This window comes from Apteryx rowi, unplaced genomic scaffold (genome assembly GCF_003343035.1).
Source record: "Apteryx rowi isolate R43461 unplaced genomic scaffold, aptRow1 scaffold_972, whole genome shotgun sequence".
Classification (NCBI taxonomy): Eukaryota; Metazoa; Chordata; class Aves; order Apterygiformes; family Apterygidae; genus Apteryx; species Apteryx rowi.
Window position 1 is genome coordinate 168,884 of NW_020451285.1, and position 24,874 is coordinate 193,757.

The 24,874-nt window shown below is 41.2% G+C and overlaps 1 protein-coding gene across 1 annotated transcript in view; it reads left to right on the forward strand.

Moving 5' to 3' along the window:
• Positions 1-3,746: 3,746 nt before the first annotated feature.
• The window catches only part of LOC112960530 (mitogen-activated protein kinase kinase kinase 15-like), a 51,386-nt gene continuing 30,258 nt past the window's right edge, over positions 3,747-24,874 (forward strand). Inside the window, 4 exon segments of the mRNA XM_026054876.1 lie at positions 3,747-3,758; positions 4,637-4,880; positions 17,809-17,948; positions 21,367-21,390. Coding sequence (XP_025910661.1) covers positions 3,747-3,758; positions 4,637-4,880; positions 17,809-17,948; positions 21,367-21,390 — 420 coding nt within the window.

Consider the following 24,874-nt stretch of genomic DNA (forward strand, 5'->3'; position numbering starts at 1 on the left):
GAGGAGGGAGAGGTGGTCATGGCTCAGGATCTGCCCTCATGTGAGGGTGGTTGGTGCCATGTGCCCATGGACAGGCCTGGAGGCAGGCCAGGGAGCAGTGTGCTCCTGGGCACCTCCATGTCCCATGTAATTGGTACCCGGGCTGCTGTGCTGATGCTCAATTTTTAGGAATTACTGCCACCACGCAGGCAGATGGGTTTGCACTGTGGAAGATGAACTGAGAGCTGCAAATTCCCTATGGACTTGGGCGTCTTCCAGATTACTTAATATTTACCTCAGTGAAGGGATCTTGTTTTTTCCTGACCCTGGTTAAAATGGGAGGAGCCCTGTTTATACATGGAAATTTGTGATGCAATAAAATTGCAGCCTGACATTAAATCTGCCAGTCTAGTATGTGTTTTCTTTTCATCTGTGGAATTAGAGAAAAAGAAAGAAGCTAAGCCATGCTGTAGCCATATATGCATCAGAGAAAAAGGTGACAGATCTTCCTGTGGGTTCAAACTTTTATATAACTTTACCATCACTGTTTTGAGTTTGTAGCTCTGGAAAAAGAAGAAAGGAAGGAATGGCTCCTCATTAGCCTAGTTAAGTCTACAGAATCAATTGCTGTTTCAGAACTTGCACAGCAGGAAAAATGCTTTATTGTCCAATTTAAGTTGAAGTTAAGGTAAAAAAAAAGAAAAGAAAAAAAAAGAAAAGGTGGCTTCAAGGACATACCTATTTCCTTTAGAGTATTTGCATTCTTTGTGAACTGCAGCCAATGTATTGCTTCTGGTTTCTAAATGGTAATTAATATTCTGTACTAAGTGGATTTGATAGATGCTTCACAAAATTTGACCTCCTTCAGAAAATTATGGCATCATCCTTATATTATTACTATATGTGCCACAGGCCTGCAGGCAAGGGTGGACCTCATGGAGAGCACAGCCCCTACTGCAGCAGGCGGCGTGGGTGCGTCCCACCAGTCGGCAACCAGCTGGGGTGCCTACGGCCTGGGGTACCGCACTGCGGAGCTGTGTGGGAATACAGTGATAAGGGGTGAAATGACACTGCAGAAACTCCTAACTCTGGTAGAGCTATGTGGGAATAGAAAGATAAGAAGTAAAAACAAGCAAATCGCAAGGGAACAATGGAACATGATTGGATGAAACACAATTTGGCTTGTGAGTGGTTTAAACTGCCACCTTGTGCATGCGTGGACCCTGCTCCAGCCACCTGGCCTGAGCCCAGGACCCCCACCCGGTAAGATGGGAACGCCTGCACTGCGGTTCTTCTGTGACTGACGGGGCATCAAGGGAGGGAATTTGTAAGAGAGCAACATAGTTGTGAACCCAAAGCACGCGTAGCGTAATATACAGTGCCTGGCTATAGCAAATTAGGCTGAGAGATTGCAACCTAAAAGTGAGTAATAAAATCTTTGTTACTTGTGGTCATGCTACACCTGGAGTCCTTGCTCTTCACGGTCCCCCTTATGTTAATGAACATCCAAAGAATCGCTGGGCACGATGCCACAGCATGTGAGCAAATGCTGAGTCCTTGCATTATGCTAGGTTTTGTGAGGCTGGGTTCTGGGCAAAGACAAAAGGTCTTGGAAAGGTGTATGACAGCTGAATGTTTAGGTCTGGCATTCACCTTGGAACAGGCAACTCTAGGGGCAGAATGGCTCTTTTTAATAACCTTATTGTTGGACTAAGCTTCCAAAAAAAGACCAGTATTGCAAGACTTTTACCTCTTTTCTTCTAAACTTAACATTTTCAATTGCACAGAAACACTTCAAATAATATCCTAAATTCTGAATCTCCCATTTGTCCATGCTGAGGTGACTTGCAAGATCTGAGGATACCATTGCTCAGTGGAAATGTAAGGCATTACAGAATTGAACTATAGTGTCTGAAGACTGGAGTCACACTATACAAAGAGATTCTTCTTCCTTTAAAAATACTTCTTGTTTGTAGCTTTAAAAGAAACCCATGAACTCAACAAATTGTACCAGATTTAGACTACTGAGAATGGATCTTCCAAACGTGACAGTTGATAGGAAAAAGCCCAAAGAATACCCCGGACACTGTTTGGAAGAAGAGTGAATACAACTAAGAAAAGGGAGAAAAAAGACTTGTTTTATCAAGCACACAAAATATYTACAAAGAGAGACTTCCTCTCTATTTCAAGACCAAGAGAACAGACCTCTAAGCAAACAATTTAAAATGGGACCAAATGCTAAAGACTGTAAAGTGAACCCAAAGACATATGACATATATCCACAACAAACAAGATTTTGATAATCTCTAGGATGCAGAAAGGGCTTATTTATAATGTCTTGGTGGTGTCTCTCTAGGCAATTCCAGCGTACATATTTGTTCTAAATTAACACTTCAGCAATTTTCAACATGACAGAAAGCACCACACCATGCCTCCGTTGTTCTGAACCCATTAAATTGCAATTTGTGTTTACATGTTAGATGCTGAAAGCCTAAGAACATTCTTTGTGTATTTAGTAAGATAAATGATTTTGTGTGTAAATAATCCCTTAACTTCCACTACTGTATTTTTCACTTCAAGTTTTAATAGCAGCTCTTCAGCCAAACTCTCTTATAAAAAATATAAACTAGGATTTATTTCTGGGAGGATTATAAATTTGCATGCTCGTGTTTTTTATTGGTCAACAGCTACCATATGCTCACAGAATATCTTCTAAACACAGATTTAGGATTTTCCCTTATTACATCAGCTGATTGATAAGTTACGTAGTCAAGGCTCATAGAGTTAGAATTGTCATATAAAGAGGCTTACTGTTGTGTAAAGAGAAAAACGGTCAGGGATGAGTGGGATCTCCAGTTGCCAAAGTATATCCTTCTTTCAAAGTCTCAGTTACTAGTGTTGCTGTCAAACCCTCCTCCCCCCAACCTGTGGTTGAAATCTAAAAGTTTATTTGCCACAAATGCTCCAAAATTAGAAAAGGATTTTATATTCCTTACGTGCCACTAAGCAAACATAAATGTACAGTGCTATACTGTCCTCACATTGGGGTGTCCCTCAAAAAGACTTGCTGTTGTATTCTTGTTATGAAACTATGGTGCCAGACACCTAAAGAAGGAAATACTGTGCTGCAAGTCTTTGGTTACTCTTATTTTATGACAGCACATGGTAAAAATATTACTATAGCRCAGCCCTAAGAAGCCATGCTGCTGTAGAAGGTGAAGATGCCATTTGTTTAAAACTTCTTCTGTGGCAGTGGATGAAAAAACACATAAAAAAGCTTCCCAGTCAAGCTTGCTACTTTAAATAAAAATTCATTTGAGAACTGAAGTTTTATTTCACTTTGATCCTTTGATCATTGGCAGGCTATGACCTCACTGGCATGTATTAGTGTCCTTTTGACAGCTGAGATACAAAGCCCACATACAAAATTATGCACATACAGCTTTTTCTTTCACTGTCTCTTGCGGCATAGACCAGCAACTCATGCAACAGCATTGCCAACAGCTGAGGCTGCTGTCATCAGGTTATTTAGTAGSAAGAGCGTGTAAGTAAATGGGACGTTCAAAATTAATTTTAGTTCTTATAAGAAAGTCGAGAGTTACCACAGTTTCTAGGAGCTCATTTTTACATAATTTTGGGGGAGATTTTCAAGAAAACAAAGGGAATTGAAAAATTAGCTATTATTCAGACTGCTGATACAGTGCATGCATCGCCAAAGTCTTTTAAATAATAATAGAAAGAAAAGATTAATGGGAACAAGGTATGATATGCCCCAAAAGGTTGATATAGCCCATTTAGGGAAGAAAAAGAAAAGGGAAAGCTGGCTGTCTTTGCTTTTTAATGAATAAAAAAGGCGAATCTAAGACGAGACTAGCAGAGAAGCCCCTAGGTTATGAGCGGTGCCCTTGTTTGCGCAGCCCCGAGACCCTAAAGCGGAGGGAGAAGGCAGCCGCGTGAGGGTCATGGATCGGCTCCTAACGGCAGCCGCGGGGTCACGGGCCGGCTCCTAACGGCAGCGCGCAGCGGGGGGATAAAACCTGCCGCGCGGGCTCATCCCGTCAAGCCGACGACGTTGCTGCAGCCCGCCTGCCTTCAACAAACTCTTGCAGCCCAGCAGGGAAACCCGAACGGGGTGCAGAGTGCCGCTGCTTAAATAATAATAACAACAATAACAATAACAATAATAATAATAAAAAAATGCCGTCGGGGGCGGTGCCCGGAGGTGCTGGCGCTCCGCGAGGGGCGGGGGAGGGCATTAAAGGAGACGCGGTCGCCCCGACGGTGTCGCCTCCCGCCTCAGCAACGTTTCGGTGGCGGAGGAGAACGGGCCGCTTGCGCCTCTCCGGGCGGCGGGACCGCGCTCAGCGACGCCCCTTCGCCGCCGCGTCCCGTCCCGTCCGGGGAGGGGAGGAGAGGGGAGGGCGGCGCGGAGCCCGCCTTCCCCTCGCCGCACCTCGCCCGGCGCCCAAGCGCCGCGGCGCGGGGGAAGCGCGGGGCGGAAGGGCCGCGCTGAGCGGGAGCCGCTGCCGCCGCCGCCGCCGCCTCACCGGGCGCCGCCGGAGTTTGCCCGGCTGCCGGCGATGCGGCGCGGCGCCGCCTGAGCACCTGCTGGCAGCCGCCGGCGCCTCAGCCCTATGGAGAGCCCCGCGGGCGGCAGCGCGGCGCCGAGCTGGAGCCCGCGGCCCCCGGCGCGGCCGAGGCGGAGGCGGCGGAGGGCGCCGCGGGGGCGCCGCGCTGCCTGCGGGCCGTCTACGTGCTCAACGACGCGCCCAAGGGGGGCGCCGGCGCGCGGCAGTGCCTGCAGCGGGCCTGCGAGGCCGAGGGGGCGCAGCTCGGCACGGTCAACTTCGGGGAGCTGGGCTTCGGCGAGACGGCGGTGCTGGACGCCTTCTACGACGCGGGTGAGCGGGCCGCGCTGGGCGAGGGCGGAGGTGGTGCTGGAGAGGCCGGGGAGCAATGTGTGTGGGGGGACTTGGGAGGGAGAGGGGCCAGCAGCAGAACAGCCGTGAGGGGAACGTGGTGGAGTGGGCACCTGGGGTCGGGGCTTCAGGAGGGCCTCGGGGAAAGAGGAGGTGTGAAATAAACCGGTTCTGGCCCTTGCAGTCACCACAGAGTGTGGCCTCCATAGGACGGGGGTAGGGGATGCTACAGGGCAGACCAAGCCCCAAATCCTTGCTAGTGCCATCTTTTCCAAAAAACCCTTTCCAGCTCCCAGTCTGGTCGGGAGACTAGAGCGATTTGTACCACAAGCCCAGCCAGAAGTCTCTGAGCTGGCTTGTTCAGCTGGGGTGTGTTCCCCACTCTCAGTCCAGACCTGGAAACACAAGGGAGAGTGCAGTTGAGACTGTAGTTTCCGGAAAAGGGTTGGCTTGCACATGGCCAGGCACAGAGAAACCCAGGATTAGGTCTAAACAAGTGAGCGGAGAAGCGTGCGCTGAGGAGGGAGGTTTGCTGGTATTGCCCACTCTGGCCAGTCTCCAGCTGTCTGCAGGCAGACTTCTAGTAGACCATTTTTTAATACACCACTGAAAAGAGCACTGCAAAAACATCTATATTCCATAATGAGGGTATGATGCCTTTTTTCTTGCTGAGTGTACCCATTACTGACTTTTCACCATTTGAAATCTTACAATGAATGTAAGAGTATGTTATGCTTTAAGTAAGCTGTTGCAGACTGACAGGTAATGCAGACCCTGATCTTCAGAAATCACTAGATTTTATAAGATGTTTTGTTAAAGGGGAACTTGCAAGCTCTGCAGCACTTGCAAGAGCAAACTTACAACAAATTATGGCATGTTAACCAAAAGTCTCTTTGCTCAGTCTTTGCTAGAAACAAGCTGTGAACAAATTTATGTTTGGCAGAAGCAGRTGATGATAACTAGCTAGCAGAGAAGCCACATGGATGAATAGCATGTTTGCATACATTGACTGAATCTTTGGGAAGAAAAAGTGCCATGATTTTTAGACTGAGAGCCACAGATACCAGCCATTGGTGTGAAGGTTTTTACACAAAATAAAACCTATTTTTACACAAGAAGAGCAAGCCTAGGAGCTGATGGAGGATTTTTAAAATGTTTTAGAGTTATGCCATGAAGAAAATCAAACTACGGGCAGCCTGACACTTAACTCAGCAGGCAGGTTTTGCTGTTTTTCTGAGGAATACTTAATATTTTTTCTTTCCTTTCTTTTCTCCTCCAACTGCTTCAATGGTTTGAAAGTGTGCTTTATTTAAAACTGAGAGGATATATATACCATGTGATAAAGAACTGTGAAAAGAAGCAAACAAACCATCTTCAGAACTGGAAGGTGACAGCAGTGTCAGCGAGAGGCTAAGGCTAACTAGGTTGGATGTTGTGCCACTCTAATACAACAGCAGAGCTGTCAGGATCTGACGTGTTATGGCTGAGTGGTACTGCACAGCTAGAGCAACCATGGGTGTCTCCAAGAAAGCTCTGCATTGTGCCATTTAGTTATAACCCTAAATACTCTTATGACAAGACAATGTACTAATACTGTAATCCTTTCAAATCAGATGCATGAGGTGAGATTTAAACAGTAATAACAAGCCTGATACAACCCATCAACTGTATGTGTTGTGATTTTATGGTGTGTCACAAGTGCTGTGACACATGCACTACATTCAGGAGATGTATTTTGCTTTAATGATATTAGTTGGGGTCCGCTTCCAACATGAAGTCTTACAAAAATGCTTGTTTGCATTCAGAGATTTGCGTACGTTCCCTCAACAGTGGAGTACATTATTTTGCTGTCACCTGTGAAAAATGGCTTTGTATCAACCTTGTTTTTGTTTTTAATATATTTTTTCCATGTGTAACCTGATTGGCATCGCTTTAACCCAACTTGCATGTATGCTATGAAATAGCTCCTTCAGTGTCAGTTGAATAAGCTTAGAAACATCCAAGTAAATAACCATGAAAAGATTATATGGAATTCATTCACTTTTCTTTGGTGTATTGCCCAGAGCCAAATGCAAGGTCAGAATTCTATTCAGACAATGATGAAGATATTACAAACAAAAGAAAGAAGTATGCCTTAATTCCCAAATGGAGAGACATTGCTTTATTATTTCTCCTTTTGAAACTAACATCTCTTTTTACTTGTGATTAGTAAGACAGAAGGAAATACTGACAACCCAAAACTAGTATGAGTTCTCAGCATTTAACAAAGCTTTGAATGAAGTTGTTTGCATGATTAGCACCAGATGTTATGAGAGGGAAGCTTGCACTTCTTTCATTGCTCTAAGGTGAGCATATGTAGGTGTGCATGTACTGTCTATCTGTGGTGACTCGTTTTTGTGCCAGTCTTGGGCGTTTGGACAGTTTTATGCCATTCTGTGGCACATACTTGGTAAGAAACTTAGCAAACCTTTGTCTTGTTTTGAAAATATTAATGTGTATTAAATTGAAACAAACTAGCTTAGCTTACTGTATAACCTTGTGAGAAGAATCACCTTACAGTAATCCAAAACGGATGTGAAGGAAATGCTAGGAGAGAAAATTCTAAAATGGATTCCCAAAATTAAAGTTTATCATAAATGAGAATCATGAAATACGGATAAGTGCTGTCACTATTTATTTACTTTACTATGGCTAAGTAAGTCCTTATTTTGAAGTAGCATGCATTTTTATCCTTGCTTGTGTATGTGGCAAGGTACATATGAGCACCTACAAAACACTCCTACAAATAATTGAAAGTGTTTACTGTGTCCATTTTCAAGATTTTTGTATTTTGTAATAGGGCAGTGAGTGAAATTCATTACGGTGACTATTTTTGGAGTGTATTGAATGCAAAGCATGTGGCTGTTGAATTTATGATGAGAAAAGGGGTTTGTGTTATAGACAAACCAAAACCTCTTTCTCAACTACTGTAAATTAGAGGGAAGATCTGATTCAACTTTTACATCGTTTTCAGGAAGTCCTGCAAGATGGAATATATCAATGTTTCGAGGTACTACCAGTAAACTCTGCTCAGTCTGTGCTTCACTGGCAAACAGAAAATAAGCTGTCCTAGCTGAAGTTTGAATAGTTTTGTGTTGTTCCCGCTGCTTGCAGTTTATGGAACAACAGCAATTCTATGCAAAGAGCTGGAACTAAGCAATTGCTGTCAGTACTTCTACTGAGTATAACATGAAACTTACTGGTGTTACTTAGAAGGAAGGATCTGGGATAGGAAGGAACTTATCCTCCCCTCCCTGCTTTTGGGGGAAGATGGACTTCTGTATACTCCTGTTCTGGGTTTTATTTTGTCACAAATAGTTGGGATCAAATGTGGCAGTGAATAAATTCTGTCAAAATTGTTGCGTAGGATGCTGTCTAACTTGGTGTACAGAATGTGATCGGTCCAGGAACATCTATTTAATATGCATCAGAAAGTTTTGTCAATTTAGTTTTAACAATGCATTGAGTTAGAACGCTGCTATTCCCTTGGATAACCATTTTAAAAGTATGCAGTCATCTCAAATACTCTGCTTGAATGTTTTGGAGTTGTTACAATTGGAATAATACATAATATCTTGATAGTTAAAGACTAGTGTTTTTCTGTTTAGTTTGTATAATTGACTTTTGTGTACTGTTAATTTCATAACATCATTTTGTGTGGTTGGTAACTCTGACTCGAAATTGAGTATTTACTAGTAAATATCACAAAGCTGAGAGAATGTTTTTTCTTAAAGACCTTTTTCAAAGATTGGATCTATGTCTTCACATTCATGTTTAGCAAAAATCTAGACTTTATTATAGCGTGACTTGTGTATAAATGGACAAAGTTAGGAGTACACTTCTTTTTCCTGTTCTTCCCTCTGCATGAAAATTTGCTGGGAGGTTTATAAAAAAAGAAAAAAAAGACAAGCAAGTTTAGCCTATGACATTCCATCTTCTCTGCTTGTCTTTCTCTCCTCCTGAACTTAGAACTTAAATCTGAGAAGGCTACCTGCAGTCAGGACCATATTGTCAATCCTGTGTCACTTGGTTTTGCAGGTAGGAACAGGTGTTCTAGGTGTTAAATCTGTGGAGAAGGAGTCTTGTCCCCAGGTATAATACAGATTGTGTAGATTTTTTTTTTGTTTTGATTCACTCTGCATGTAGTATTTAACCTTAACCTGGCTTTAGGATTTGGGGGGTGGGGGAGGGGATTTTTTTTTTTAAAAGAATCCTAAGCTTATACAAGCACATTTTTTTCAATATAGTTGCTAAGTTATTTTGAAAAAAAAAAAAAAAGAAGAAGTGGTGTGCACATACCATTTGACCATGAGAAGCTGGCAGGBGGATCTCTGGTTCTCCATTGTTGCATTTCAGGTTGATTCTGGGCAATATCAGAGGGAGCTCCTTGCAACGCTCCAGGAGCTGACAGGCTTGAGTCAACCAGGATGGGCACATGAAGCTGCTCATCTGTGAGCCTGGTTCCTGGCCACTCATCTCCATTGCACTGACTGCACACTTTGCAGTGTTGTTGTCCTGTGCGTAGGATATTCTTCATAGATTTAAGAATTGTTTTGGTAAGAGCTGAGCTCAAAAGTGTATATTTTTAAAGGACAGCTTTATGTGGGTTAATTAAATTGCTTTAACTTCTGTTCTCCCATAAAATTGACAAATGATGATAGAAACCCAGTAGCTCATTTATGCTCTGCTGTCATGTCCTGATTTTATCAGTGTAATCATATGTTGCTTTTTTATCAAATTATGGTTGGATGTTAACAAATGTTGATGTACTCCCTAGTTAATTGGTAACTAATGTTCTTGTTTTGCAGATGTAGAAGTTTGAGGTAAAGCTCTTCTGATTGTAGGGCTTGCAGAAGGAGTTGGTGCAGAAGTGGGATGGGAACTCCAGACTTTTTGGGCCCCCCTACATAACACTTCAGAGACGGGTTCAAGTTGAAACTCGCAGGCTGTATGCACTGTCTGCAGACCTGTGCTCTGTTGGTGCTTGGGGCGTCCAGCTGCTTGCTGCGCATGGAGGAGCTGCCCTTGCAGTGGATTAACTAAGCATGTGTTGCATGGACCTGCTGCTGCCTCCTTTCACACTGCAGTGGTGTTAGGTGGCTGAAATTAGGCAGACAAGGTAGCTGAAGGGTTTTTTTAGGAGGACCTCAATGCTGGTGGCTACTCACAGGTGGACTCTGTGAACAGGGTAGGGCTTTAGCCTCAGGTTGCCTTTGAACAGCAACATATGGGTGCCTGAGGCTGAGCCAAGAGCAGCTTGTGCAGTTGTTGCCTCTTCCTGCTCCCTGGCGCAAGCCTGCTAAAAACAGCATAGCTCCAGGCTCTGCTGCAGTCAGTGGGACCTAGCTGGCAGCCGATGGGCCAAACATGCCCCACAGTATGATTCCAGCTAGCCTGTCTTTCACGCAGGGTTGCTGCCTTTCCTGGGAGGTTGCTGTGGCTATAGAGACACTCCAGGAGCAAAAGGTGCCTCACTGCAGTTTGCAAGGTGGGAGCTCACTGCTTTGTTTTCCTGAGCAAGTAGATTAAGGACTTAAGAACAAGTTTCATTATTTTTGCCATTTGAGGTACAGGTTTTCAGAATTCCTAAAGCTCTTAACAAATCCATTAGAGCTGGCAAAAATGAGATGTATTTAAGTTTAGATTTTGTTTCATTTTATAATCAGAGTGGGTGTGAATATTATCTAAATCAGAATATAATTTTCTCTCTTGTCTTCCCAAGATAATCATCTTCAGAAAAGTTAATTGTAAGTATTTGACCAATATTAAAGTCTGTCGTCTTTTGTCAATTTTTGATTGGTGTCATTAATAAAAGCAAAAATATCACTGCTTTTTGTCAGAGCTTACTATATGTCAATAGAAACAAATCTTCTTTTTTCACAAAGTAGTGTGAGGGTTCATTCCTAATTCCCTTTCCTGCCCTTCAGGTTCACAATTCCTTTAGCCTCTGGACTAAACACTGTTTCCAAAGGAGGTGCTGTTGCTGTAGGAAAATGGTTCAAACCTCCAATGCACACACTTCTCTTTCCCTTTCTGAAGTAGTAAGTAGGCTGGATCTTGTAGTCAGGCTCCAGTCTCAACTGAATTCTTGTGCAAAACTTGACCGCAGCTTGCCTTCTTAAGGTGCTTTGTAAGCAGTTTCTAAACTATTTCAATTAATTTTAATTTTAGTATTTATACAAAAAGGTGGCACTTGATTTTAATCTATAAAATGTTAAGTCTAGTCTGAAATAATCATATAAAGTGGTTTTAAGAATGCTCTTCAATATGATTATAATATATACAGATCTATTTTACAAGATAAGTCATTACTGCCTAGTTTGTTTTTATTTTTGTGATGAATTTTGGTCCTAGAGCAAACCAGTGAAGTTAGCAAAGTTAATGCTATAATATCAGAAAATTTTAGAGGTTGAACTTGAAACACTCCTGTTTTTAACCAGGAATTTTTTAAATTTAGAAAAATGTTGCATGTTTATGACTCATGAGACATTTAGCCTCTAATGCATCTTCTGGTTATGTTTTCATATTTTCTATGTGATTGTGAGGGGAACAAACTCTTTAAAAAAAAAAAGGCAAGCAGATTGTTACAGAATAACATGATTTTCTTAAGTGAGATTTTAATAAAACTCGATGCATTGAGAGAGCCATAACATCATCATGGGTGTTGACAGTGGTTTATTCCAATGTTGGCTTGAGTTTAGGATCTAGGAAGTTTAACAGCATACTGAAAAACACTACATTAACAGTTCTTTTGGTAGTTACTACTGTGTTTTATTGACTAGACCTATTTGCTCTCCCCGTTTCTGAGAACTGGGGTTTACTAAAGGTGGGAGGTTTGAGGTCTGTTGAGCCTTTTGTTCTAGTGTAAATGCAGGCTGCAAAAGGTTCGTAGGTTTCAAATACATGTCAAGTATTACTAAAATTGTTTCCCTATAAAAAAAAAAACTTCACTATTCTTTCTTTTAAAGAAATGTGCAGTCATGCAGCAAAAAAAATTGAGGAATGTTCATCAATGAGTTATGGATTCTTGAAGATAGTATGATGATTATTTCTTCAGGGGCATTCTTGTTCTTCTGAAGAATACCTTTGATAGTTTCCTCCCATGGATTTAATGCATAACATGTTTGTTTTTTCCCTAGCTATGAAGGACATAGATCCAAATAGCCAATAATCTGAAGCAAAAATAGCAATAATAATCTGATGGTTCACAACCGTTCCTAGGATGCTAGTTAGTAACAAGGGGCAAAGTTCTGCACTGTTTTCCTCCAACAATGCTTCTGTCACCATGTTTAGGGTTTGTTATCAATTATATTAAAAGTCCAAATGATGAAAAATAATGACTCCATAATAATGAATTAAGATTCTTGCTATCCATACAGATAAGGCTGCATGGTGATGAGTCTAAGATTTGATGTTAAAAGCAATACAGACTTGTTCTGACTTTTTCTTATGTTAGCTATCCTAGGCTCCATTTAACTTCCAGCATGTTTTCAGGCTGATTCTGCATTTTCTCTGGTTTACTACTTTTCAAAAAAAATCCAGAAATGTGATGCCAAAGCTTTCTTTTTGATGTTGCTAACAATATCATAAATCATATAAAAGTCGCCTGAAGACTTGTGGGTTGCTTAGGTCATTAAATTATTTGATGCCTTCAAGTGCATTCCAAATAGAGCATTAAATCCCCTGGTTTTAACCTGCATAATAATGTTTTTCCTATTGAGTTATTTATTAGTTTCATGTTTTTCTGTTTTACCACAGGTAATGATCTCTAATCTTCACTTCAGTTGTCATAATTATTTATCTCTGCCCTGTCTGGTCTCAAGACACACTAGTGTTAAATTATGTAAAATGAAGTATAAAAAATATTTATGTGTCATCTGCTGTAACAACACAGAGACCTAATCAGGATTATATTAATAACACTGATGAATTACCATAATGCAGTATACATTATACACACAGCATAATAGTTTCACAATGAAAACAAAAGCTTAAACAAATGAATTCCAAGCAGCTCCTTAAAAATAAAGTGAAAAAATTAGTAAAGTAAATAAAGTAAAAATTATTTTTTTAGCAAAAGAGAGCTGTTTTCAGGATGAAAATAGTTTCATACACAACTATGAGAGAACAAGAGTTGATTATTTTGAGAAGAAATAAGGAAGGGCACATTCATATGAGTGTGTTCTTTGAATGTGGCTTTCCGCTGCAGAAACAAAGCAAAGATACTGTAAAAGTTCTGTCCTAGAAGCATCCACAATTGGTTCTGTGCAATTTTAAACAAATTCTCTATCCCCATCCCCCTTGTGGATATGTCATAAAGATCTTTGTACTATATTTGGAATTCTTCTGCTTTTACAGAAGCCTCCTTGCAGAAAGGTTGTACCATCCTCTGCTCTCTCTGTCCATCTTAATATAGGACAGAACCTGTATAGGGAGCCATGTCAATCGATCTTTTAGACCTATGTGAAATATTGTATTATTGCATAAAGTTCCTCATTCGTTAGAAGATTTGATCAAAGTTGGCATTAGCTTATAAGAACTCTTGCTTCATGCATGTCTACGATGGAGGAGGTTGAACATAAATTTGGAAAGGGAAGGCTGGAAGTATATTCTGTTGAACAGGCTTTTCTGACATGGAGGATGGGATTTTTGTCAAGTGTGTTTTAGTGTTTTAATCAAGTGTGATTAACTTTTGTTTCTATTAATAAAACCAAGCAGGTACTAGTGTATTTCTTTTATTGATCTCAGGAACTTTATAAATGAGAGGATTCTTACCTCTTGGCAACCATACTAAATATCTGATTGAAGACAGAGCCCCATGCCCGTGTTTAAAGAACTGGAGATGAAAGATATTAGCATAAATCATAAGGAAAATGCAGAACAACTGAGGCAGAAGTATTTGTGGTATTGCATATCAGCATTGTTCAGTGAGCAGTTCACAAAGCTGCATACCCCAGAAAGAGAGATGTAACCCTGAAAGCAGTAGTACTGGGGAGCGTGTTTAAACTCAGTGATGAGTGGCACTTAATTCCATACCATCAGCACTGCAGTGCACTGGCCACGACTTAGCAATTTTCTTCCTTAATAAGCATTTATTGCTGGACATCTCCACTCAAATTTACATTCCTCTCCTGGGCCCACTGTACTTGAACTGCGTTTCATTTCTACATTCATAAAGCTGGTTTGTGGTTAGATCTCTTTCCTCACTGCTCCAGGCATCCCGTTGTTCCTGCTGGAGGAGGGCTTGGAGAGGTCCCCTGGTAATGCAGTGTCTCATCACTGGTCTAGTCCACATCCACCAGCGCTTCTGATGCGCTGCTTCAGTCTGCTGTCAGACTGGAGCAATTCCACTGTACTCCTGGGGTTTCTTTACACTCACATGTATGTTTTTGTGATACCATCTCCATCTCCTCTGCTAATCTTCAGTTGGCTTTATTTTATTTTACCTTATTCACACCTGTGTTAATGAAGTGTAGATAAACAAGAAAAGCTTGTTCTCGTGAATCTCCCTTTATCAGTGTGAATGAATATGTAAGTGATGAATAATTTCCCTTTTAATGCAGATGTTTGCTTCTGTTCTTATGTCCATTTAATGTGCTCCTGATGCTGCCTACATTGTTACCAGGCAGCAGTCAATAGAAAACAAATTTCAGTTGTAGACTGCTATTTGTGTGGCAGTGAGCTGTGTATAGCCTTGTTTCAATGAACTCTGTCACGCTCACATGGCATTGTAAAATGCATTATCTGTGTGCAACATGCACGTATTGTCTAAATTCTCTCACCAGGAAGGTGATTTTGATTTCACAGCATTCTGCTCCCACAAAGCAGTTTATACAAGTGCTAAAATGCAGTTCAAGTTCTTAGACTTTTTTTCCTTCCTAGATGTAATTTGATTCTAGGTCTGCCTGTTAGTTTACCTGTGCTTTGTTTTATAGATCACTTGTATTTTCCAAAATGATTTTGTAATATTTTGGGGGAAGAGGGTTGCGTAATCCAGATTTTGATATACAGAATCACAGAATCACAGAATTRCTGAGGTTGGAAGGGACCTCTGGAGATCACCTAGTCCAACCCCCCTGCTCAGGCAGGGTCACCTAGAGCACATTGCACAGGATTGCATCGAGGAGGGTTTTGAATATCTCCAGAGAAGGAGACTCCACCACCTCTCKGGGCAACCTGTTCCAGTGCKCTGTCACCCCCACAGTGAAGAAGCCTTTTCTCATATTCAGATGGAAYTKYCTGTGTTTCAGTTTGTGSCCGTTGCCTCGYGTCCTGTCACTGGGCACCRSTGAAAAGAGTCTGGYCCCATCCTCTCGACACCCTCCCTTCAGATACTTGTACACATTAATAAGATCTCCTCTCAGCCTTCTCTTCTCCAGGCTAMACAGGCCCAGCTCTCTCAGCCTTTCCTCATAAGAGAGATGCTCCAGTCCCCTAATCATCTTTGTRGCCCTTYGCTGGACTTGCTCCAGTAGTGCCACATCCCTCTTGTMCTGGGGAGCCCAGAACTGGACGCAGTACTCCAGATGCGGCCTCACCAGGGCTGAGGAGAGGGGGAGAATCACCTCCCTCGACCTGCTGGCAACACTCTKCCTRATGCACCCCAGGATACCATTGACATGTGGAGCGAGGATATACTGCTTCAGGCCTGCTCAGTTTCTGTGACTCTACAGTGTGCAATTGGGCAACAATTTTGCCCATACTGTGGAGAGCTGGCTAAACAGGGACTGAAAGGGGGATCGGTAAGTGTTKCAGGATTTGAGGTTCCTCAGGGATAAGGGTGCTTTGTCATATTGCCACAATTATTTTTTTTTCCCCCTTTTCAGCTCTTGAATGGTGATGCTTTGGTCTTCAGGCAGGTCATTGTCTTTGGACTCAAAAAAAAATGTCCCATGTGTTTTAATAGGGAGTCTGTTAATGACTGGAGGAGCTGGGTGACCCCAGTGTGGTGTGTTAGCACAGCCTTTAAAATGTCCAGATGGAATTGTACAGGAATGTATATTCATCACAGACTTTACCAAGAACTCGTGTACTGCGTATGGGGTATTGATTCTTGTGATGTGCAGCTGRTGAAGGCCAGGTAAACCAGCTGCTATGTTTGGATCTTATACATCAGGCCTGCTTCTTGGTTTCTTGCACGTCAGTAACTCCACCTTCTCTGTCATTCTCCATAGGTACAGACACTGCCTGTTCCCCTTTCAGAGATGTGGGATTTACTGCTCAGCTGCCCAGAGTCTCTGGAATCTGGTTGAACCTCAGATTCCCTTGTGGCTTAACTGCCAAAAGTCTAGTGCTATGAATACGTTGGATTTAAATTCATCCATCTCTCCTGTAATGGTGAAAGCAGACAGTCACAAAGCTACAGACRTTTAAAAAGCTTTAAAATAAATTTTTCTTAGATAACATGGAAGATACAAGGATCAAGGAAAAAAATCAACATAAATGTCCCTTCTCCAGTTACCTCTTCTTTCTGTACTGGCCTTTAGGCTTACATCGGAACCAAATGATGAATTTGGGCTATTTCACCTGTATTTCATAGCTGTTCTGCATAGCATTGGTTATTTCTCTTTAGCTCTCTGTATAGGTCAGCTTCCGCCAATATTTTATACATCTATTTGTGATTGCAATACTACCCAAGATCAGTGGAAGTCTTGCTCAGGCTAGTTGTAATTGAATCCCCCCGTTTCCCGCTACCACCACCTTGAACACCATAATCCCTGTGGCTTTTAAGACTCAATTTTCACAGCTCATTTCTTTTTCTACTCTTTAGAATTTCCTGTTCTCCAAGCCTCAGGCTCTTCAGATAAGCTTGGTCTGGTAGCTTTCTATTATTTCCATGAGCCAGCAATGTGCTGTTATGGCCAAGAAGACCAATCATATCCTGGACTGCATTAGGAAGAGCATTGACAGCAGGTCAAGGGAGGTGATCCTCCCCCTCTCCTCAGCCCTGGTGAGGCCACATCTGGACTGTTGTGTCCAGTTCAGGCTCCCTAGTACAAGAGAGACATGGAGCTACTGGAGAGAGTCCAGTGGAGGGCTGCTAAGGTGATGAAGGGACTGGAGCATCTGTGATATGAGGAATGGCTGAGAGAGCTGGGACTCTTCAGCCTGGAGAAGAGAAGACTGAGGGGGGGGATCTTATCAATGTGTTTAAGTATCTGAAGAGAGGGTGTAAAGATGGGTCCAGACTCTTTTCAGTGGTGTCCAGCAACAGGACAAGAGGCAACAGGCACAAACTGAAACACAGGAAGGTCCATCTGAACATAAGGAAAAACGTCTTTACTGTGAGGGTGACTGAGCACTGGAGTGGGTTACCCAGAGAGGTTGTGGAGTCTCCTTTGGAGATCCTCAAAAGCCGTCTGGACACAATCCTTGGAAACATGCTGTAGGTGACCCTGCTTGAGCAAGGGGGTTGGACTAGATGATCTCTTGAGGTTCCTTCCAACCTCAACCATTCTGTGTGATTCTGTGTGTGTATTGCTGCTGCCTTTTTGTTCTTAGAAGTTCCACATGAAGGTCTGGAGCTTTCCATTTTACTAGGCTTTCAGACTGTCAGGTCTAGCTCAGAGAGCAAATGTAGATGGCTTCTTCACCTGAGGTATTGCTGATGCAGTGATTTCATAACCTCAAGCATAGTTTGTAAACTGCCTCACAGTTATTTTAACACTGTGATAATTTTCTGAGTATACTCTTGTTCTTTAGTATGCATGGTAAAATTCACTTGCACCAAGAGAAAATGGTGCTCATTTGAATATATTAATTTTGTCTGTCCAAATTTATGTGTAATTTTAGGATTTATCTTATATTCTGTGTAAGAAAATAAAAGTGGTTTTAAGATTATTTTTATTCTCCCCTCCCTCTCTCATTTCAGATGTTGCATTTGTGGATATGAGTGATATTTCCAAACAACCATCGCTATTCTACCACCTTGGTGTGCGTGAAAGCTTTGAAATGGCAAACAATGTTATACTTTACTATGACACTGATGCTGATACTGCTCAATCTCTCAAAGTAAGATTCTCACTTGAAAATCTGCTTCATTTCAGAAATACCTTTGAATACCTGATCCTGCAGACATTTGTGTTTTTCTAAAACTTCCATTAAATGTGATTTCCTGTTAGCTACATAACGCAGGAGCTATTTTTCTTAGAATTATTTTGTTACTAACAAAAATAGTGTGATCAGAATAGCATAAAAGCTTGTTTGTAAGATCAGATCCATAATACAGTACTGATTTTGCTTCACATGGTTCAGCTTAGAGGTATGACGGCAGCTCTGATTTTCATGGCTTTCAAAAAGTCTGTTTTTCTTCCTCTCCCTCTTTTAATTTGGGTACATGTAGATAGATATTAAGTCTTGTTTGATAATGACACTTCACTTGAACAAGGAATGTATTGCAGCCTATTCTTGCTATTGGAGCACTTCTCTCAGATCAGGTTAGTATCATGAGTATGATGAGTAGCAAAGACTGCAGGGATCTCCTTTTTATTACTGTTTGGTGAAGATAAGAAAGATCCTCATCAAGTCTCTTTATAGGCCTATTCATTTTTATAGTAGGATAGTACTTGCTATTACACTTAAGTCCTGAAATTGCTGTTCTGGGTGCAGGTCATATATTGTGGATGTTTCTGCCTTTCTCAGTACAAGTTCTCTTTGTTTTAGATCATGTTTAGACTTCTTTCTTCTCTAGGTCATCACCTATTGCTTCTTTTAATATCATCTGTCTTCTCGCTACCTTCAATGAGAGCGGCTTTGTTCATACTTCTTTTTTTTTTCTTATTTTGAGTTATTGCCCTGTACTCTGTCTGTATTTTTCATGCCACAGATGTCCAAAAATTCTTTTCAGAATTCTCTAACCTCTCTTGATGCCATGAGAATATTGTTTAGTGTTAGTTTTATATGAGTCTCCTTGTCTTTTTCCAGAAAAGCTCTGTTCTGTCACAGCTTTTCTTCCTCTTTCCTCCCGCTTTCAATGTCATTGAGTCTCCTCTCATGTGTCTAGTAGCTCATACTTTCTTTCTTCAGGGGGTTGTCCACACATCCATTCACATTCTGGGTGTCCTGGAGTCACAAGAACTCAGAGATGGAGCTTCTTCCATCCTTTGCTATAAGATATTACTCATTGCACCAAGGCATACTTGCATGCCCTCCTTTCCTCTAGCTAATCTGGGTGGGCAGGCATACAACTTCTCATTCTGCAGTGGTAATATACCTGACTGCAAAGAGATCTTTCCTTTTCATTTTTTGTTAACACATTTTTACCTTTCTTTTGTGTTCTCTCTCAGATGTTCTGAATAGCTTGGTTCTCCCCAGCACATACTAAAGTTTGGGAAGCACAGGTTAGTCATCCAAGTGCCTCCACCCAGTGAGGAGCTCAGTGAATGGCTTTTATTTCTACACCTTGTGCCAAGCACATACTCGAGCACATGCTCCAAAACTGGAGTGCTGAATGGCCTCCAGGGTGCATCCATGGGCCAGATCTGCAGATTGTTCATTGCCAGAGCTTGCAAGTCTTTGCGGTGTCAGATCTGGGGTGTTTTTTGCAAGAGTGGAGAGGTCAAGGTGCGGGGAACATGGCTCCTGGGAACACTGGAGCATGATTGGATCACTTAGGCCTAGAAAAGCCATTATCTGCCTTGATATCTCTCTGCTGGGAACTCTGTCAGTGGCAYTGAGGCCCCACTGGACCTTTTCCTTGTCTCTCCATTGTTTGTTTACCTTTTGGGCCGACAAAAGCCCATTACACATCTTTCTTCAGGATCAGAAGGCTTGATTCAAGTTGCTGGAACTAAGTTGAAGAGATCCGCTGGATCAGAGGGTAGTGTAGCTTAAGGGGCCATGCACAGSGGCATGGTTCCGTCCAACCCTGATGTCCTTGATACCTCTTCTGTAATTGAGCCCCAGCTACATCCAAATATACTAATACACCTTTCTTCTAAGGAATACTTCAAAAGGTAGATAGGGATCGTTCTTGGGGTCTTTCAGTGAAGAAGTTTCCTTGATCTCTTGACACATTTCATGGCTACTGGATAGTTTTCAGTCAGAAGAGTTCATTTCTCCCCAGTGAGAAAGGTCTTCATCAACAGTAGACAAAGCCTTGCTAGAGGTACTTGTTTAGCTAGATGGTCATAATTTATTTTCAGATATGTGATAGTTCAGATGTGTCTGAGCTCTTGTTCTGAAGCATTTGATCAGGCTTTAAGAGTTTTAATTAATCAATAATTTTATTAAGGTATTGGTACCTTAATATGTATTTTATGTATTTTTGACGAACTGTTGGCCATTCTTTATTCTCAGATTTATGAGTGGTCAGGTTTTTTACCTCTTTCCCCTTAGGAATTCCTTATTTTAGTTGGATCTAACTTGCTGTGTATGCCTCTTTTCAGTAGCTAGTCTAATTGTTCTAAAGGTGGTATTTCTGGCGCTGTTACCCCTACTGGGAAGATACGTGAAATTCAGGCAACTTGACTTTATGTGACTCATTTCATAGGGCCCATCCTGAAATTCTCCCAAGAGCTGTGTCTTCATTTTCACCATTGTTCTTTCCAAAACCTCCTAGTTCAAAGAACATAAAAGGATATATAGTCTGGACTTCAGATGGTCATATTTGCAGAACGAAACCTCTTTGGTCCCTGTTGTTGAGAAAAAAGTGCATGTGCACTGTCATTTCTGTGCAGTGGTTGTCCAAGTGGATTTCAGGCTGTTTTAGATAGGAAGTTGCTCAAGCAGAGTCATCTCTGCTTGTTGGAGCACGTAATCACATCAATGACCTTGCTTAGAAACTCATCTGATCTAACGTATGTAGAATGGCTTATCTGGAGTTCTGCTTAGCTTCACCAAGCAATGTTCATGGGACATGTAGGCCAACACTAGAGGAAGGAGGAGAAGGTKGCTACTTACCAGTAGCTGGAGATCTTTGAGATCTGGTTTACATCTCCATTAATTTCTCATCTCCTTCATAGTTGATACTATCTCTTTTTGGATTTCAAGGTGAGAAGAATTAGGATGTTGAAGGAGTGTCTTGGTCTATGCTCATCAAGGTAGGGAAGGGCCTCGGTATCTTAAGGATACACTTTCAAAGAAAGTCTCTAGACTTGAATGCTTCTGTCTCGCAAATGCCCATAGTATGATTGGGTATGAGGATTGCCTGCTTAAGAAACTCCAGTTACTGGTAAGTACCAGCTTTCTTCTTCTTTTGAGCACTTCTTTAAATAGGTCTCTTGTTGGAATCATCATTTTTTTTCTAACCTGAACTACTGAGACTTTTCTTGTCATTTTTCAGTCCCTTTACTTGTAATTTACTGTAGCAGGAAATATGGATTACTCTGTGAAAACACATATGTGCATATGTATATGTATACCAGTTGTTTTTATTGTAAATAATAATTCTCAGTACAAATGACAAATATTTTTATTCTCTTTTTTTCAGGATATGGTATCCCAGAAAAACACAGTAAGTATTAAATCCACATTCATTTGAAAACACAAAATGAGGATTCTACCTGTGAAGCAACTCTAATAACAAAGCTGCCAAGACATGGTATATGGTCTATATGATCGAAAGAAGTCTGTTTGCCCCGTATACAATTCAAACTAGTTGGAATCTTTCTGACTTCCTTTCAAAAGTAGAACAAGCTAACAAAGTACTTTTCTTTAGACGTTCCTTTTTAAGTTCTAGAAAAGTGCCAATAGATATGTTATATATGTAGGTTCATAGATCAAAATGTAAACTCAGAAATTCAAGGTCTCTTTCTCCCTCTCCTACTTTCATCCACTTGTGTAAATGTATATATGTGTTTGAGACCTTAATAGGACTCATGCATATCAAACCCTTTTGGCCCCTGTGTACCCAGCCTCTTGCTCACAGACTGAGATTTTACTTAGGAATGCAAAAGCTTGTTTCCCAAAATAAAATTATTCTTACTCTTAATGCCAGTAAAACCAAACAGGTAAACCTGAAGGAAGATAAAATATACTGGTTATTTTATGTTTATTGCAATATAGCACAATATCTTATACAGTTGTGTATTTTTTATTTCAGACCACATCAATGGTTATTTTCATTGAACACTGCATGTTGTTATACTGAGGAATATTGAATTTGCAAAAATCTTAAACTTTGATTTATTCCCTTTTGCTTCCCCATGCGCACCTTAAACTTTTATTCTCTTCTGAAGAATACAGAGCAAGCCAAAATGTTTTTAGATTTTGCTAAAGTGGCAATTTAAAAGAGGATGAGAAGAGACAATGCATTAGTTAACAGCAGTTTATTTTGAGTTGCTGTTTACCCTTGGCAACAGCACTGTACGTAGGCTAAAGATAGATCAGTTTGAGCACGTGAGTAAGTCCAGGTCATTCTCCTGTTTGTCTTGGTGATCCCTGAACTAGTTTCACCTTTGGTGTGCAGGGTGTTTACTATTCTGCAGCTCTGTGAACAGGGACCTGAAAATGATTGTAGATTTGCTTGTGAATGCTACTGTCCACAGGCATTCACAGGAACACAATGAAAATGTCACAAGTGCACAAATACGGGGGATTTTTTTCCTCCAGAGTGAGAAGGAGAATTTTGACTGAGACGTTTTCCAGAGATGGAATAAATGCAAAGTGGACCGTGACCAGTTTAGTGTAGTGTGGTCAGATTAGCAGCCTGCAGCCTTTTCTTTTGGACGTTTCTCTGTCCTACAGAGGGAGGGATGACTGCTTTCACCTTGACATGGAAGAGAAAAAAAGAGACCTGGTGACATGCTTCCTACAGCAGGGTATGGTATCAGACTTGGAAACTCTTACCCTCTCCATGTGGCTAGTGAAAGGAGGAGGGAGGGATCCTGAAACTGGGGTCCTGACCCCTCCTTTAAAAAGATTGTATTGTCTACCCCACTTTCTTCAAGTGCTTAAATTAAGAAAACAATATTGAGTAAAATGCAGTGAGGAAAAAACAACTGGCTTTAAATATCAAGCATGGATTTTTGACCCTTTCTTGTTGTTTGAAATTTTCATGTTCTCTTTTATTAGATAGCAACTTATATTTTAATGTGTTCCCATAATTCATTCTGTTACCAGTTTTTTAATCAGAAATTACTGACAACATACTAGCAAGATAATTAATAGGTTAAAACTTTGATTACCTAAGTTGGAATTGACTATGACTAGATGATTGCTTTCCCCACCTTCCAGATCCAATGAAGTCTGAGAGGCATGCGGTTTGTCACTGTTGCAATATACTGCCACTGCCTCATTGCTTGCTTAAATATTTCACAACCACATCAGCGATGTTTTGTTTGAAGCTTCTTGATAATTAGGGTTGCTGCACTAGTTACACAGTTACAGAATCAGTGCGCATTCACTATGTCCGATCACGTGCATAGTTGCATAACCACTTCAGTTTAAATGCTGAATATTAGATACAAGAGTTAATACTGCTGTTCTAGGGTTTCGTGTTTTCCTTTCACTTTTCCTGGTTGAACTGATCTTTGTGTGGGTATGCCTCTGCTATAGCTATGGAGTAGCAGAGAGAACTTAAATACACTCTTCACTAGGTTTGTAGACCTATTGGAAAGAGGATAGATACTTAACCTGCTAAGCCTTCCTCCAACCCAGAGGTAGCCACACGGTTGCCATTGCTGGTTTTGCATGAAGAGAACTCCTCTCCACATCTTTTGACTTCTTGTGTCCACATATCTGCACTGTGTATAAGGGAAGAAGAACAACAGAGATTGCTGTAAGGCACATATAGCACCATTTTTCCAGCAGCACAAGTGAAACTTCCTACACAGGATACTGTAGCTATGAGCCTTCTCTGCAGATTCCTTGCCCTCACCTTCACTATTTATATCCTGCAAATCATGTACAAAGGCACGAAAAAGATCATAGCATAGAACAGGAGTGGAGCCATGTTAAAGATGCAGAGAAGACAAGTGGTTACTGTTTCCTTTATGGTGATTGTTTCTTTCCTGTATTATAAGCCTTGAAAGAAATCGATGTTTTCCTTTTAAAGAAAAGCTTAACCAGTTACTCTAATTCAGCATCAGGGAGTCAGGGAAGAGGCGAGAGCGAGGAAGGTGAACATAAAGCTGAGAGCAATGCATAGAAAAATGGTTAGCAGTTCATTTGGGTTTTGCCCAAGAGTACAGCTGATCTAATGGTGAAAATTAGAGAGCAGCTTGCTGAGGTGGAGTGAGTCTGTGAGAGTTTTAATAGCTTACTGTCTGAAAAGAGTGTAAGAGCAGGAGAATTGGGAATGTAGCTTCCACCATTAGGAGTGAAATTTTCAGAGATAAGGTGGGGAATGTGATTCAGTTCTACCTGACTCCCCCAAAAAGCAATTAAAATTCTGTATTGATAATTTATTACACACTGAGATACATGAAGAAAGAATTATTTAATGTGAGAGCTGAGTTCCCAAGACAGATTTGCCCTGGTATGAAGTTAAAGTTCAGTAATCTCTGTGTCCCTGCAGCTAGGTTTCTTTCTTGTGCAACTCCTGTGAGCTTTGAGGACAGTCTTCTGCTAATCTTACTCAGGGTGTATGCACAGCTCCCTAGTTTCTGTCAGAAAAATCACCTATAAAATAAATCACAAATATCCAGCCTTACAGAACAGTCTGTTTTCTGTGTCATTATGAAGAAATCAATGAGAGCAGACTGGGTATTGTTGGGCTGGAGAGTACAGGAAAATGCATTTATCTAGGGAGAATGTGTTTTGGACCTCAAATTGCTATTGGTTTATAGGAGAAATGAAATTCCAAGGATTTCAAAAAGCAGTGTTGCTTTAATTATAAACAAACAAACAAAAACAGTAAACCCCCACAACTTTCCCCAAACCAAACAAATAAACAAAACCCATGGAGAAGTTGTTTTATTTTGATGCAATATTTTGTTGCTAGCCCTGATTTTTTTTTCAATAGGGAAATTTTATTTCCCTCTACAGAACTTTAAGGA